The sequence below is a fragment of the Daktulosphaira vitifoliae genome, unplaced genomic scaffold (genome assembly GCF_025091365.1).
Source record: "Daktulosphaira vitifoliae isolate Bord-2020 unplaced genomic scaffold, ASM2509136v1 Scaffold_1, whole genome shotgun sequence".
NCBI classification, from domain to species: Eukaryota; Metazoa; Arthropoda; class Insecta; order Hemiptera; family Phylloxeridae; genus Daktulosphaira; species Daktulosphaira vitifoliae.
In genome coordinates, this window is record NW_026099572.1 from 72,557,383 (window position 1) to 72,570,779 (window position 13,397).

The 13,397-nt window shown below is 26.9% G+C and overlaps 1 protein-coding gene across 3 annotated transcripts in view; it reads right to left on the reverse strand.

Annotated features, from left to right (window-relative positions):
* Positions 1-13,397, reverse strand: part of LOC126895493 (furin-like protease 2) — a 71,469-nt gene that overhangs the window by 4,049 nt on the left and 54,023 nt on the right. For all 3 annotated transcript variants that reach the window (XM_050667425.1, XM_050667424.1, XM_050667426.1), the window contains 6 exons: positions 11,575-11,705; positions 6,132-6,277; positions 5,891-6,055; positions 3,367-3,484; positions 2,690-3,278; positions 2,450-2,619 (listed from right to left, as the gene is read on the reverse strand). In XM_050667425.1, coding sequence (XP_050523382.1) covers positions 2,450-2,619; positions 2,690-3,278; positions 3,367-3,484; positions 5,891-6,055; positions 6,132-6,277; positions 11,575-11,705 — 1,319 coding nt within the window. The remainder of the gene's footprint in view (positions 1-2,449; positions 2,620-2,689; positions 3,279-3,366; positions 3,485-5,890; positions 6,056-6,131; positions 6,278-11,574; positions 11,706-13,397) is intronic.

Sequence of the window (13,397 nt, forward strand, 5' to 3'; positions counted from 1 at the left end):
GGAAAACTCAAATAATAACAATTAACTAGATTCATTTGAGCGCATAAAGTCAATCATTTTACGTTATGATAATATATTTATGGTTACATTTAATTGGCAACAGTATACTGTTGTTTTAGTTAAATGAAGCCATACATATCAGTCGACGGTTTTAATTTTTTTTTTTTTTAATCCTCTGCACAGAATATTTAAATAATTAATAATAAAAAAGTAATGAAATCTGTTTTCGTAAAAGATAAAACATATTTTATTTCATAATAATGATTTCTCAAATTTAAATAATAAACTGAATGTAATTTTTTCGCCGTAGAACAATATATAGGATTTAATTAAAAACTTATTTTATATTATATCATTACAAAGCTTATCATAGAATATAATAAAATTCAAACAAAATATAATTGTTTAAAAAATAATATTTTGTAAGTTAAAAAATACACTACAAGACAAACGACGTTCGTTTAGTACTTTTTTGATTTTTATTTTTTAGTTAACATCCACTTTTGTTTTGTTATGTTTTATTAAACTCTCCAAAAAAATTAATTTTTCGTTTAAGTTGTTTGCTTGTTATGTTAAATTAAAAAATAATTACGGCAAAACTTGTTTTACATGTCACTTGTATAATTATAGATAATTTATTTTGTTTCTGGAGTTCTAAATAAGGAAATCATCATAAGTTGCACCATTTAATGTAATAGATAACGGTAAATTTCAAGTTTGTAAAAATAAATAGTCCGACTAATTCTTCATAAAACAATATGAAAAACAATTTATAAAATAGTGTACACGGACTATTCAATCCAAATTAGCAAAAACTTAAAATATGTGTTTTTTTTAACTTCATTGTATTCCAGTCAAAACAAAACAATAGGGTTGTTATTAATAACCATATTGTTTTGTTTTGACTGTTTATGTAATAATAATGTATTATTATATAGTTAATAATAAAAATAATAAAGTTAATAATCGAAAATAATACACGCTAACTTAGATGTGAAATAAAATTGTAAAACTAAATCATTATACATATAATATGTATTTCTATAAATAGGTTTTAGTAAAATATTAATTGAACTTTTAGATTTAAAAATATCGTACTCTATCATTTTGTAACAAAAAATAAAAGTTCAAATCGTTTGCATCCAACCAGTAATAAAATGTTCCTATTAAATATATAAATTATTGTTGAAAAAATTAATTTCGTTGAACAGTTTCCATTTTAGAAATTCATTTTTTTCGGCTAAGTTCTTTATTATTATTATTATTTTTTTTTAATGAGTTAAATGTTCTTGGAAAATTAAAAATTGCTTTGAACCGTATATCATTTATTTTCAAGACTCGGGTCAAACCGTTTTTTGAAGAATGGTGGTTTTTGCAACGACTTAAAAAGACTCTGCATAAATGCCAAAGGCATAGAATAAATGCGAATATTTTTTAATTGAAGTAGATATTCTAGAAAATAAAAATAAACACATGATATAATTATGATGCAGCACTTTTTATAAGTGAATAAATTTAAAGAATTATAGATAAGTGTATAGAACACATTTATCTACTTGTCGAGAATTATTTATGAAGTTAGTGTCAATTAACTTTTACAACTTTTACTATTAAATGTATTAACTAATAAATTTATTAATTAATTACATTCACAATAATTATTAATATAGATTATTAAATTTATGTTGGAATTTAAAACTAAAGAGGAAATATTCTAAAGTTTAATATAATTTAGGCATACTATTAGGCAGTGATATAGTGAACTTCAAATTTCTGATTGACTAAAATTTTTAAACAATACAATATTAAAAAGTAAAGTGGATATTTTTAATATTCACTTAATATTTTTTTTATTGATATTTATTTCACTTATATTATTTTTATATAAATTTAAAATTATTTTTTTCAATTTAATCAGTATCAGTAAAAGACCTTTTCAAAAATTTCAGAGAGCTCATATATATTTGCTATGTGAAACGTCCACAAATATGCCCAAAAACCATCAATGGATATTGAGTCACAATTTCCATACAGTAAAAAATAATAATAGAATTATGTGAAAATTGAAATACATATTTTTAAAAAGAAGTATTAATAAAATAATGAATTATTATTTAAATCAGTAATTGGGTAAGCTTACACAAGACTCGTGGAAAAAAAAAGGTAGGTAGGCGTATAAATAGGCGCATAGTTATTAGAAAATGTGCCGAGGGGGTTTCGTGACCTTTTTTAAGACCGTAAACATTTTTGCTTTATTTTTAATATTATTATTTAACTATACTAGTTTTTCAACGATAATATTATAATTTTTAGATTTTAAGCGCAGTAACTTGTAAATTTTGTTTAACAGAAACGACAGATTAAAAGTTCCTTAAAAGTTACTACGCACAAAATATACGAAATATTATTATTTTATTATTAAACTATTAACAAAACAGTATAAGCTCACTTGTCAAGTTTAAAGTTTCGACAACCCACGCATTGAGTAGGCCCTTTGCCATAACACCCGAGAGAATCGCATTCAGGGTCACAATCGTGTAAAATCGTTTGTCCGTCAATGGGTCGTTCGAGGAGGACCTGCGAGTTGGACCTGGCGCTTGTCAGTGATGTAACCGAAGGCTGTAAACCGATAACATTGTTATGAGGAAATGAAAATTTCTGTTGTAATCGAGTTATTCTAGAAGTTTACCTCAATATCACTGCCTGCTGCGAACACGTCGGGGATGTTGGCGGGAGGGAATCCGACCCGTTGTAGTATATCAGATATGAAGCTCGTTTGGTATGCGGCGGGCGAGTTGATGGACTGTTGACCATCCAATTGAAAATTTTTGGGTACTTGCTGCTGTTGTTGTGATATGGCGAATGGTGGCGATGGCGGTGTAGGTTGTGGCGATCGCAGTCTGATTGGGTTGGTAGCTGTGCCATAGAAAATGAGCTGCCATTTTTTTAATATACCAGGCTGGTTGACGTGACGGTTTCCGCTGTTGTGTATGTGCATAGTCCAAGTGCCGTCTACTTTCTCACCCCAAAAATGTACGCTGAGGAAAGGCCAGTCGTCGAAATTGGAGCTGACAACGTCCCGAGGACGTTCAAAGAGTAACGTCGATGTGGTACCGAGAGGAGAAGTGAGATCAATGCGAAGATTACCTCTAGGGAAAAACCTCAATGATATTTTGCATTGGACGTGTTCGGCGAAACGCACTTCGTTAAGAGTCCCTTGACAGCCCCCTACTTCCATCGACACAGTCAATGTGCTTTCATAAGAGGGGTCGATTTGCCTGCAAACAGTGTCATTTCAAAGTAAGATTGTGAAATGACGCAGTGATATAACCACAGATTCTATCAACGGTGGTTTAGAATAAATACCTTTCTTCTGCGATTTCTTGGGATTTGCAGATGTGTTGCGGTGGCACGGTAGTCCATTGTTCGGCTAAAGTAACCATTCCACCAGCGTCCATGAGACCATAACCGAATTTGTGACTCACTGAGTAATATTAAAATAATGCATTAATTAGTCGTGCGATTAAAAAAAAAAAAACTTATAGTTAAATGATTTCTTAGCAAAATNTAAAAAAAAAAACTTATAGTCAAATGATTTCTTAGCAAAATAGTTTATTTTCTATGATTAAATCAATACGAAAAACTTCCACAAAAACAAAAAAACTGGTAAAANAAAAAAAAAAAAACTTATAGTTAAATGATTTCTTAGCAAAATAGTTTATTTTCTATGATTAAATCAATACGAAAAACTTCCACAAAAACAAAAAAACTGGTAAAAATTTTCAATTAATCTCGAAAGGATGAACATTTTAACGTAAGCTTTAACTACAATCAGTAGAATTTTAGTTGTTAATTTAAATGCGAAAGAAAGTTTTAATATAGTCAACAACAAAAGAAACTCAGACAATAGAATAAAGCAATTAACGATTGAAATATTTTTAGTCCTCTATTTTTTATTTTGGTCTGAAACTTTTAACGAAATTCCAGTTGGTAAATCATTTTGAACCCCGGTTTAATAATTAAATATACATACATTTTAATTATAGAACTTTCTCGTTTTATTTAAAAAGTTCGACAAGTACTAAATATCATACTAATGAAAACTCTAAATTGATGTAAATAATAAAATGGGTAATTTATTAACCAACGAAATAAATGTATACATTTTTTTAATTCATTCTTTTGTTTATAACATTTAATTTGTTTATACTTGAAACAATTATAAATGCTCTTAAAATACTTTAAATAATAATGTAAGAAGAAGCAAATAAATAAAACTAAAAGTATACACATATTTGTTTTAAAAATGTTGGTAAAACTATAATAATTAAGTAACAATCCTTTTTATTTCACTGTATTTATAATAACTAAAAATAAAATGTCTATTGAGTAACTCGAATTTTTAATATTATTTGATGCCAACAAAGGTGACGAATAGGTTTCCAGAAACTCTGTGCTTTTTAATAAATAAATCTAATTTCGAGGGAAACTTCATAACTTTATAATATTAATATGTTTACCACTGGACATTGTCACGTACATTCGACACGTGAAACGTCTAAATAGTAGCGTCGTATGTTTAATACAACAATCTCACATTATATATTTTTATACAAATATACAGTAGTACGAAACTGACTTTATATAAACGATGGCATCTGAATTGGTTTATAAGCTTTAGTTTTATATTAAAATCATTGTTAAAAATATCTATTTTACTGAGAGAAAATTATTATTTCATATTTACATTGTTTTGGATGGCAGTTATTTTTGTCAAAGACACTTTGTTTAAAGTAAATAAATTTTAGGCCATACTTTTTATACAACTTAGTCGATAAAAAGAAAAATTATAATGAGAATGTAGTATTTTTTTTATTGTCGATGTGACACTGAAGAGGTATTTCTAAAAAACAAAAAGTAAAGTATTTTTTAAAATTGAAATATAACCTTGGAACAATACTTATTAATGAAAAGGATTTTTTGACAAATGGTGTATTGACACATTATTAGAAATATTCTATTCATATGACCAGTTTTCACAAAGAAATTACATACGAGAATGAATAAGAGGTCCCTGGATGTTTTCATTGTTTGGTTTGTGCGTTTTAGAATATATTCAGTAAGTAGAGTTGTATGATATAACAACCCTTAATGGTCAGTTTACTACGTTCCCACTGGGATTTAACCTTTCGCCTTTATAGTTTCTTTAATTTATCAACGTCCTTTTGTTTTATACTTTTGTGAATGGAAAGTATCAATCTATTTTATTGGTGACTCGATATTATCAAACGAAAGAACTGTAAGAGTAAAATGGATTACAAATAACAAATGTGGTTACTTTATGGACCATCTAATTATAGATTTATATATTTGCAAAAAAAGGAAATGGAAAAGGGTAGAACATAAGTGAGTCGATTAGTCCTATCTTTTGTTTATAATCTCGGAAATACAGTTTTGTCATCATAACTTTCATGTAGGATCAGTGTAAACCAAACTTTATGTGCTTTATAGATAAATCGGTTGGAAACTTTGAAATTCGGTTTTAAGTTGTATTTTGTTTTCCGTGTTTGTGTACATTGTTTGTATCAGCGGTCGGAGTTGAAGCCCACGTTAAAAGGGATTGAAAATAAAAACAAATACAAATCTGTTAAACATCAAAAAGCTGCGATATATCATAAATATATATAAACAGCTACGGCATCATATGAAAACTATTAGCTGAAGCTTTTTATCATTACAAAATAAAAGGACCCGGAAAATCCCAAGGAACTACCCTAGTGTTCATAAAAGATAAACTTGTTTATAATATTACGTGCACTCTAAAATGATAACTGTTATCTGATCATTTCCAATAAATGAATTACTGTGGATTAACATAAATAGCACATACCTTTTCGACCGACCCCGTTATATATCCACCCGCTCTCGTGCTCCAGTGGTTTAGATCTTGATGTGAGTACAACTATATACTGCATGTCTCTCCACGTGAGCGATGGATTAGCTTCCAATGCTAATGCGCACAACCCTGCGGCCAATGGCGCTGAAGCCGACGTGCCTAAAAAAAACACCGTAAGTAACGATATATATGTTTTTGATTTATAAATGGGCGAAATAAAAATAAGTAATTTTACCAGTGTGTTCAACAGTGCAAATATGATCTGGTCGAAGTTTAGCGTCCATATCAACAGTGGCCACACTCTTATCATGACCAGGCGTACCGGAACTGTAAGTGGTGGCTAACGTCGACGAACACTCTTCCAAATACCAAGGTTTATACCTAAAAAATTAATGGAAATATTTAATTAGATGTTTTTATCAAATAATTAAATTAGCTAAAGAACAGTTACATTGCACACATCGAACGTATTTTATTTTTCACAATCTATTGAGTAAAAATAAATCGTTAAAAATACCCTAAAATATATTGCGGAGATTTTATGTAGTCATTAACAACGAAAAAAAGTTGAATTGTTTTGTGAAATAAAGCGACAATTTTGTTTTCTCTTTTAACGGATTACCTACGTTCGAGACAATTTCAGAGTATTGGAAATTGAATCCAATAACTAACACACGAACAGAACGACAACATAAAAGAGGATAATGGCGAACAAAATATTAATACGACTAGAAACATAAACAACGAAAATGTTAATTATAAAATGACAATGAAATACAGGACGGGGCAGTGGGTTCTGGCGAATTTTAATTGAAATTTTTTACTTTAGTATTAAAAGCAAAGTAATGAAACAAACTGTATTTTATTTTAAATTGATTAAAATGAAATAGTTATTATTTAAAAATTACACGTGTACACAAATGTCAAAACTTTCTTAAGTACTAAAGAGTTTCATTATCAAATGTGTTAACGTATTAAAATCAAATACGAGGCAACGCAGTTTACATTAAAATTCGTAAAACTTAGATGTATAATTATTTTTAGTGGAGGTGTAGAAACCATTAAGAGACATTTGACAGCTATTCGGCCAAAAACAAAGCACGCATTCGTTGAACCTTTTCGAGTAATTTCTAACGATAACGAATTCGCTTGCACTCGAAACGTGTATACAGTCCATTAGCTAAACAACAGCAGTTTGGTGTACATTATAAAATTACAGAAACCCTATGAGGCCTACTATAGTACCTTCAGTTGATGGAATTATTTTTCTGTGTGACGTCCAAAGTACAGCCCGCAATTACCATACCCCAGAGCTATTGACAAACCATTGCTGGGATAATAATTGCAAATTTATGCAGTGTACATTTTTGTAACAGTTAAATAATTAACGACTAAATTTTTATTAAAATTTAAAAGGCTTTAAATCTTACTTGATAAGATATAGTGTTGAGCCTTCTTCATTTAAAATTGTTTGAAAGAGAAAAATTTGTATTATGTAATCCTACACTTTTTAGCAAAAAATATAAAAAGTAAATTCAATATGCGAAACAACTTAAATAAGAAATAAAGACTTACACTAATTTGTATTTTGAAATTATGATAATCGCGTTAAATAATTGATTTAAATGGAAAAAATTCAGCTACAATTTTCAAAAATAATCCAAAAGTTTCATCGAGACTAAGTACTACATAAACATTTAAGAAAACAGTGAGCAACTAAATGAGAAATTTAGAGAAGCCCTGGAATGATATCTACACCAAAATGTAATCAGAGAACTAAAAGTCTAGAAACTATATATAATGTAATACTGAAGTGTTAAGATCTGTCGCCACCAAAATGTTTACTGACTTGTGTACACAAGTTTTAGAGTATTTTGGGAACAAAGCGAAGACTTGAGCTTTAGAGAACTATCAACCGAACGTTGACACCCGGAATGTTCTAGTAGGAAAGTTTGTTAACTAGTGGATGCTTTTGACCCCCTCTTGAGTAATAAAAATAAAAAGCATCCTACGACAATGTCACAAGAAGCTCCATGCTGTGTTATGTTTCTATTAGGACTTTAATGTCTATTATGATACTTTACTGTTAGATTAATAATTTTTGATAATTGTTTTTTTTTTTTGACATTCAAATTAATTATTTAAATAAAAATAGTATTGTACTCAGCACTTATATATAAAATATATATCCCTTATAACTGTTTTCACTTTTTAAAATCAAATAAACATGTCGATGTGCCGTGGATAAAACAATAATACAATTCCGTTTAGTTAGAGATTTTAAGAAAACTATTTCGAATGTATCCTGTTTTCTAGTAAATAAGAAAATGATGAAGTCATCGTTAAAACTTTACACCATCTAACACTCAGAAAGTTTTAAATCAATAAGAACAACAGCTTTTGTTCAATAACTTGTTATTCTTCGTTAAATCCTAATGTGTTAGGAGTTTAGTATAAGTATTTTAAGACTTGTTTAGGGGCTATACATTTTATATAAAATATAAAATAAAGATTCTATTATTTCTTATTGTATCTTAAGATACTAAAAGGTTTAGTTAAATGTATTAGTCACGCTAAAAAATTACTAAAAGATAAATAATTTGAATAATTGATTTAAATTAATTACACTGACTATCAAAGAAAACCAATGAAATTGTAAAATATAGAAACAATTAAAAATGAATAAAATTTGTAAAGCAAATGACGAGTTATAGTGACTCAAGTACAATATTTTCAAAAACAAAATTTGTCAGGATGCATCGAAAATAATTCCCTTAACTTTTTAATTTTTTGAGTAAATAATTGTTTTTACAAAATAAAAATTAATTGTGTTTTTGCGTTACAGAAAAACGATATTTTGAATTTCATGTTAAGAACAGAAATATAATGTATTTTGAGTATACCATATTATGGTATACTCAAGATTTATTTTTTTAAATGAAATAGAGTTAAAAATTTAAATTCAACAACAATTTTTAGGGAAAGTGAACTACCACAACCAAACATTAATTTTTTTATTATTAAAGAATTAATGTTTCAATTAATAATAAATATAAAAATTCAGATATTTTATTTAATTTTAAATCTAAACATCTTATTGTCTTATTATATAATAAGAAGATATTTGTTTTTATTAACATAATAGTAGCCCAATTATAAATACAATTATATATTTAAAACTTTATAGATTATAAAAGAATATATTTGTTATTGGGTTAATCAATATTTAATGACTAACTAAATCAAAAATTATGTAATTAGAGAAGAAAAATTAAATTCATATTGAAAAATATATTGATGATATTAAGGAATATAATATAAGAAACAATAAAACTAATTTTTATATAATTATAAATGTAGTGTGATAATTTTTAGTTTTATTCCAAACCTAAAAAGTTAAACTTAATGTTTTCTGGGAAGATTAATTAACTTATCTGGCCATTAAAGTTTATTAAATTAGATTAATTTTATCAGTTAATAATCAAAATTAAAGTCATTATAATGAAGTTAGTTATTATTAAAAAACCCTAATTTAAGATATAGAGTATTATTTCAGAAAAGTTATAAGATCAGACAAGTATCTTTCATAATGGACGCATCAGACGTATTTCGAGTTCAAAAATCGAAAAGATTAATTTACAGCCAGAAATGCCTTTCAATACTTATTATTAAGGGATATATAAATTCAATTACTCTAAGCTTATTAGTTAAGCCGTATAATACTCTTCTACGCATTAAAATTGTACTTATATTTTAAAAAAAGTTTGTCAGAACTTACGTCATATTTTGAATGATATCAAAAGTTTTCATTATGTATAAATAATTAAAGCAAAATACAATAATATACCGTTTTAATATATGTTAAGTATAATTCTAATGATTATGAAATAACAAATATCTATGATAAAAATTATCATAGTAAAAATACAGCTTTAGTGACACAAACAATAAAAATTAAAATATTGATAGACGGTTCCAAAAATATTTGACACATCACTTTATAAATAAACTTTATCACTTTTTTTTTATCAGATTAATGACACTACAATTTATGTTAGACAATTACTTTTATTTTAATGTTTATAACAAAGTTTTTGTCGAAAAGATGTTAATAAAATTACATTTTACATTTTAATAAAAAAAAAAGCAAAGGACGTAAACAAGATGGTGGAAATTTAATAAAAAAATTATTACCGGAAGAACTGATTCATTTGGTTTATATTAAGTTTGAATAATAATATTACACCATACAAGTCAAACGTCAAACGTAGCATTATAATTGAAAAACAAACTTCATATAGTTATAACTGCCAATAAATAATATGACATTAAAAACTCTTAAGGAGTTCTTGCAATGGAATTGGGTTAATAGGATTGTTTGAATGTTAGCATTATTTTTTAAATCTCCCTTGAGAAAAACTATAAGTACAGTGTTATTAAAAATTATTGTTTATTACTATGATACTACACGGATTTCATTATAAATTACATTATCATTCATATACATATCTAAAGAGATAGACATAACCTCGCATTAAATTTTAACAATACTAAACAAAGGTCATAAGAACAAAAAAAAAAAGTTTTGGCTCCATAAATTATTCTTAACAAATGTTTTTTCAAGAAATATTATGATGGTTTGTTACAACTTGAGAAATAAAATAAGACAAGAGTCTAAACAACCGTTCTTCATTAATCAAAACGGTTCTCATTTGTCTACCACTTTCCATTATTTAGATCAAATTAATAATATTAAAAAAAAATGTAATAACATTTCAGGATAGTAATTAAGTAAACAATAATTGAAAATACGCACAACCATTTTAGTTAAAATAAATTTCCAATTCTAAGAATTAAAAGCTGTTTTGATCAAACTTAATGATCTGAAACCGTACTTTGTGGACTTAAGATTTCAATAAAACAACTATTCAACGGGTTTTCCAGTCGACTTTAAGTCACGCACTTTAAGTTATTTGAACAATAAATTCGAAGAGTTATTACAAAAATTACTTCAGTTTGCGCCGTAAACGAAAGAACTTAACTATATACAAAATATTAAACAAAGCTATAGTTAAATGAAATTTATTCTGCAATAAAATGGTCGTTATTAACCATCAACTAAATACAAATTGTCAATTAAAAATGTGTTTCTAAAATAATTATAAAAAATAATCATTCCAGGGATTTTGTAATACATATTCAATAGTTTATGGTATTACGCAATGATAAATTGATATTTTGCGATTTTAACGTCATACTGATTAAATTTTCAATTAAGACTTGTATACAGAAATAAACAATCATTAACAACAAGTTTAATCCTAAAATCATTAATGCTAAACTCATAAGTACAAAGAGTTCAAAGCAACACGACAAAGGATCGAATCAAACAAAAAATCTCCAATTAACCTTTTATTATTCATACTGACAGTATTTAAATTTTGATGTTTTGATGTTTCACCGTAAAATACCGTATTGTATTTCTCTTATTGTTACCATTTCTTACTGAGCTTTTTATAAGATTTGGTTAAATACGTCAATGTTTATTTGTTATACGTTCTTTGTGTAATTTTCAAAAACATAACGATAACATTTTTATTTTTACATAAAACTTTTATGTTTCAATATTTTCTTTGTTCACACTATTATTTTTATAAGTATTCCCTCCCTCAACTTACCCTCCTTGTGTAGCACTGGATATTGATAATGTGAAAATGCTGTTAGTGTATCCATCACAGTTACAAGAGTCCGTATGTCGACCTCCATTACCAGAAGCCCAGACAAAAATTGATCCTTTTCCATGGCGTCCCTATAAACAATATAATTTTAAAATATATTTGTAGAAGCAATAGGACTTTTTTTTTTTAAATAAAAATAGTATATGACAGAACATAAAAAAAATTAAACATGGAATTAATTTTTATTTATTTAAAACATTTATTGAAGTTAAAAACAGTAATAACGGAGACCAGATGGTTTTTCAAAATATCCATCATTAAAATTTATAAAACACATGAATAGAAAAATTATATATGCTCACAATAGTGACACAATAGTACTTGTAAATAGATACTTGTACAAAACAATGATAATAACATTATACTCGAGGAGAAAAACGGTTTGTTTCAAGTACGTGGAAGTATAAATTAAAAATGATCTCAAAAATATCAAGTTTTAATAACTTTAGTAAATCTTTTATTTACACAAAGTATCACTTAAAAGGTGAAAAACGATGCTATGTTAAAAGATTTGCAAGTTAACTCCAAGATGTAAAAGCAAATTTGTTGCAAGTACCTAAATCAGTTCTTACTCGTTTTACATAAAATTAAAGCTTATTTACACTAAATTGAAAGTTACACCATAACATACGTCTAATAATGAAAAAAATTAATGTGAAGGACATTTTTGAGAAGCCATTGTTAACGATCTGGAAAGCGTTCGTAAAATTTCAGGCGCAATGTATGTATACATATACAACACAGTGACTAGTTGCGCTTAACGTGATTTTTAAGTACTTTTATAAATGTATCGTATTCACCGTCGAAAAGTTCATATGGATAAAGACAGAGACAATGGACGGCAAACAGCAGTAAAGATATGACAATTACATAATAAAAACAAGTCATTTAAGCTAAACTAGTGTCGAGGAATAAAACTTTCGATTCAGTTTGGTTATTTTATGATTACGAGTTAACGGCAAAAAGATCATATAAATTTTAGTCGGTTTATTATAACACGGAGGTACTATAATGTAAAACATTAAAATTTTATTTTACTTGCAATTTAAAATCATAAAAAATTATAATATAAATAGTGATTATAAGTTTTAAGATTGTTGGATAATGATTTTATAAAAGCTAAAACTTTAGTGTATTTAACATGTATTGGCCAATAATCAGTACATAGATGACGGTTATTAAGTCTTGAACGACTGGAGGAGTTAACAAATACTAACAAGTATTTCATAACTTCTTAAATTTTAGTTTTCAAAGTAGCATTCCCAAACTTAAACGTGGCAAGATCCAAATTTAAACAATCGGAATATCCGAATTTTTTTTCTGCGGCACGTTTTGAAAATATTATTACTATGCGATTTCCATTGTTCAGACAGCTATTTAATGTAAAAGATAGACACTTGACTGAATCGAATAAAAATAGTAGTTTTGACAGGAAAGGAGAGTAAACCAATTTTAAAAGTATGACTACTAAAAATGAAGTAAATTTTAGTTCTACAATAGCCAAGTAGATAGAATCTGTGTTATAAAAGTAACAGTAACATTTTATTACATAAATCAAACAACGCAAGTGCAAAATTAATTAAAAACATTTTGTTAAGGTTAAATTGTGGTTTATATTTCTGTAAGATACATAAAACGTCAGTTAAGTTCAGTTCAGTCTTTTTCTATCAAAAAGAAATGTCAGAAATTTATCTTAATAAATTTAAGCTCATTATAAAGTAAATAACAGGAAAATAAATAAAATAAAACTTAAAATCTCTTTG